Source organism: Suillus paluster (assembly GCF_016628075.1).
Source record: "Suillus paluster strain FC165 chromosome Unknown EDB91scaffold_240, whole genome shotgun sequence".
Taxonomy (NCBI): domain Eukaryota; kingdom Fungi; phylum Basidiomycota; class Agaricomycetes; order Boletales; family Suillaceae; genus Suillus; species Suillus paluster.
In genome coordinates this window covers 20,094-23,401 of record NW_024537800.1, presented here as the reverse complement: position 1 = coordinate 23,401, position 3,308 = coordinate 20,094, and the positions used below count along the sequence as shown (strand labels likewise).

The following is a 3,308-nucleotide window of genomic DNA, read 5'->3' as shown; positions in this document are numbered from 1 at the left end:
TACTGCTTTGTTGAACTAACAGAGTAAGATATGTTCTGGTCTCAGCATTATCCACGCGTATTGATGGTGTCCGCTAAGCCATGTTGCGGGTCGTTGATGGTGATATAGTCCTCGAGGTCTTTGCCGGGCAACGACCAGTACATGCTAGCTGCGTTCCAGTATGCGACGGTAACGGGGAGTGCAGCGAGGCCGCTGGGATTTACAAAGGTGAGGATCCATCTGAAGACCCATGGAACGGCGAAGACGAGTGCAGAGAGTTGTAGGTTTGAGAAGTACCTGTTCCCTTCTGTTAGGCCGACGAGTAGCCCACCCTCAATGGCGATACCAACATTGACATGTGATAGTGTCGTTAGCACCGTCAGCGAAGACAGTAACTAGCCAGCTCCAGTGTCTCTAGTGGGCGCTTTGACACGTTGAAGCGGTACTATATCAAATGCGCGGCATGTGGATGCAAGTGGAGGAAGCGATCTGCGTTGAGTGTACGAGTTAACCGTCCGCAAGTGAAGTGAAAATTCGCTGGCATGGATTGCGCATGAACCTGTCCTTGCCAACTATACCGAGGTCATCGCAGATGGGCGTGTTCCGATGTCTCTGAGTGCAGGGGTGGTAGGGGCAGATGCCACGCGAAATCGGGTGTAAAGCATCAGGTATGTGTGCGCTGTCGAAAGTGGAATAAACGCGACGTCGGTGATGCGTGGTAAGGACTGCTTCGACACATCAGTCTGGAGTTCGTCGAGTGGAATACGGACAAGCCGTTCTCCAGTAAGTCGTGCGGTGTCATCACTAGAGTCCGCCGGGTGCTGTTCACGGCTATTTACTGCAGGATGATCAGTTTAAAATTGCAAGCTCATGTAGATTGAACATTGCTCACAGAATAGGCTCCACGTTTGGAACATGAGAGGCCACTGCTCGAGCACCTGACCATGTACTGTTAAAATAGATCAATGATAGATATTGAAGATCACTCGAGAATTTATACCTTGGCCAGCATCAGCCATGACCTCGCAGTCATCTGCATGACCTTCTATGCGTTTCAGGAAGAGAGCACTAGCACGTTCTAGCGCAGCAACAGCCTCGAACTCTTTCTTTTTCTCCTGCAAACGTGATATTGCGGCTGCATTATTGGCCTGCGATGCTAGGGATGCGGCATGTGAAATACGACTCGGTGCGACTGACTGGCGCATAATGTCTATTGCCAGAGGGGGTGGTTATCGAGGACGATGAGCTTATGGTGTTCGTCGTCGTGGGTGACGGTGATGAGACATTTTTCTAACTCCGATTCCGATTCCAAAGTTTCAACTTTGACCTTTCAAGCCAACTTCCAACAAGTTCAGACGTACACTGCGTACATGATCAACTATAACGATACACGCTGATTCAGTTCATGCTCCAGCGAGGCAAAGCTGCATTATCTCTCCTGCATTTTTCAACCTGTGCTCGTTCTGATTTCCCAACTTAGGTGGCTATCGGTTACCGCGATGGTTTAGACCTAAGACACCTGGTCCATTGCTTTGATCACGTCGTGCACAATTGCAGCTTTGTGACAACCCCTTGATCCTGTCCTGTCCCTATGGTTCCTTGCCCGTTGATTTGCTTTATGTTGTCTCACGGCCGTCAGAAGAGCTTTTTAAGCATGCCTTGCGCGCGACGTGATACCACATATTGACGCATCTCAAGTTTTCTTGTTCCATACTACCGTACGTGCAAGTTGTCATCCGTCGTTGCTCGAGTCCTCGAGTCCAACGCTTGTCCCCCTCATACCACTCTCCATGACATGCAATTGTACCCCCTATACTATGATGCGCTCTATTACCCCAAATAACATGCCCATACTTTTACCACTGTCCGATTCTTTTGTTCGTGGTTGCAATCTTCCCTTTCAGCTCACCACGAACTTTGTCTCAAATGTATTCCCCTCTACCGCCCCATATCGGCTGTCTTTGATGGTGTTAGAGTCTGTCACAATCCGGGTGGATGTCACGCCCCTGACTTTCAGTCGTGCGCACTTCGAACGCACTTCAAATCCTCGACATACTTGCATCTTCCGGATGTCACTGTCTATGCTACGGTCTGCCGATGTTGGTGTCGCAATTGTTGCCACTTGCATGCCGTTTCTACTGGCGGATGACTCAGCGTGGAGCCACTATCGTGATTATTGTTAGGCAGAGAATTGTAAGCCGATTGCTTACCATACGCTTACATTATCGCACTTCACGTGATTCATCCCCTTATATTCCTCGATCCTTGTACTACGAAGGGCAGACTCGGGTCTCCTACCTACCATCACATACTCATTAGTACAACGCTCAAAGAATCCACAGCTTCGTCCTGTTACCTTTGCCCGATCCGTTCAGTGTTCCTTGTCGTTCTCCCGGACAAGGTTCCACTTTTTTTTTAACAGAAACGAAACTTGTTTGGATTATCTAAACGACTATTTCTCAACCCGCCGGGCTACCCGCCCATTCCCTGACCCGTCAAACTGCCTTCCGAAAGAAGAAAACCTACTGTCTCGACGTCCCTGACCACGCGACAGCGTGCAAGGAACCATAGACAACACCCCTCCCCTGAACCATCCTTATCTCCCCTGACACCAATACCTTCAGACACCACGTCTAATACACGTGCCGTCTCACACAAAATATATTCTGATTCCTCGTCAGATTCAGAAACAAATTCGACGCATATACCCCCCTCACGCTCCCGCAAAATGACTAAGTCCGCTATCGTTGAGCAATCCGCTCCCAACAAACCACCCAGACTCACAACAGGCGAAATCACACCACAAGTCACCTGTGATTGGGAAAACGCCTGCGAAACGTACTTCCTACACAAGTCAATCGATGCCACTGATCAGGTCAAAATGATAGCGTCTGGGATGACAGATCCACGGTTACGCACCTGGTATTTGACCCAACGAGCGGTACTCGACACAGGAACGTTCGCAGACTACATGATCGCTCTCAGGAGTGCTTGGCTCGAAAGTCACTGGGCCACGAAGCTACGCAAGAAGGTCTTAGGCTCTCAACAAGGCAGCCGTTCGTTCTACGAATGGGCCTTAGACATCCAAAGCCTAAACGCGCTACTTTACGGAAACCCAACGCACCTCTCCGACGACCAGTTACGAAGCCAACTCGAGGCTAATCTCTGCGATGAACTCACCGTTCCGGTACTCAGAGCTAAACTCGCTGACAATCTCACTCTGAAGAATTGGATTGAGGAGGTTAAGCACCTCGACGACGAACGTCTCGAGGACTTAGCTTCTCACAAGAAGATTGCTGAGGAGATACACAGATCGTCTAAACGTAACA

At 49.6% G+C, this 3,308-nt stretch overlaps 1 protein-coding gene across 1 annotated transcript; it reads right to left on the bottom strand.

Moving 5' to 3' along the window:
* Positions 1-435: 435 nt before the first annotated feature.
* Positions 436-1,287, bottom strand: EDB91DRAFT_1178190 (uncharacterized protein). The gene is made up of 3 exons (XM_041320423.1): positions 980-1,287; positions 872-928; positions 436-817 (listed from the first exon to the last, which is right to left on the bottom strand). Exons 1-3 carry the CDS (start codon positions 1,182-1,184, stop codon positions 552-554), a joined length of 528 nt encoding a protein of 175 aa, XP_041168904.1. The 5' UTR covers positions 1,185-1,287; the 3' UTR covers positions 436-551.
* Positions 1,288-3,308: the final 2,021 nt, after the last annotated feature.

Coding starts and splice junctions, on each gene's coding strand:
- EDB91DRAFT_1178190 (XM_041320423.1), bottom strand. CDS start 1,184: ATGCGCCAGTCAGTCGCACCGAGTCGTATTTCACATGCCGCATCCCTA. Junction 929..979: donor CATGGCTGATGCTGGCCAAG/GTATAAATTCTC, acceptor CTATTTTAACAG/TACATGGTCAGGTGCTCGAG. Junction 818..871: donor CCAAACGTGGAGCCTATTCT/GTGAGCAATGTT, acceptor ATCATCCTGCAG/TAAATAGCCGTGAACAGCAC.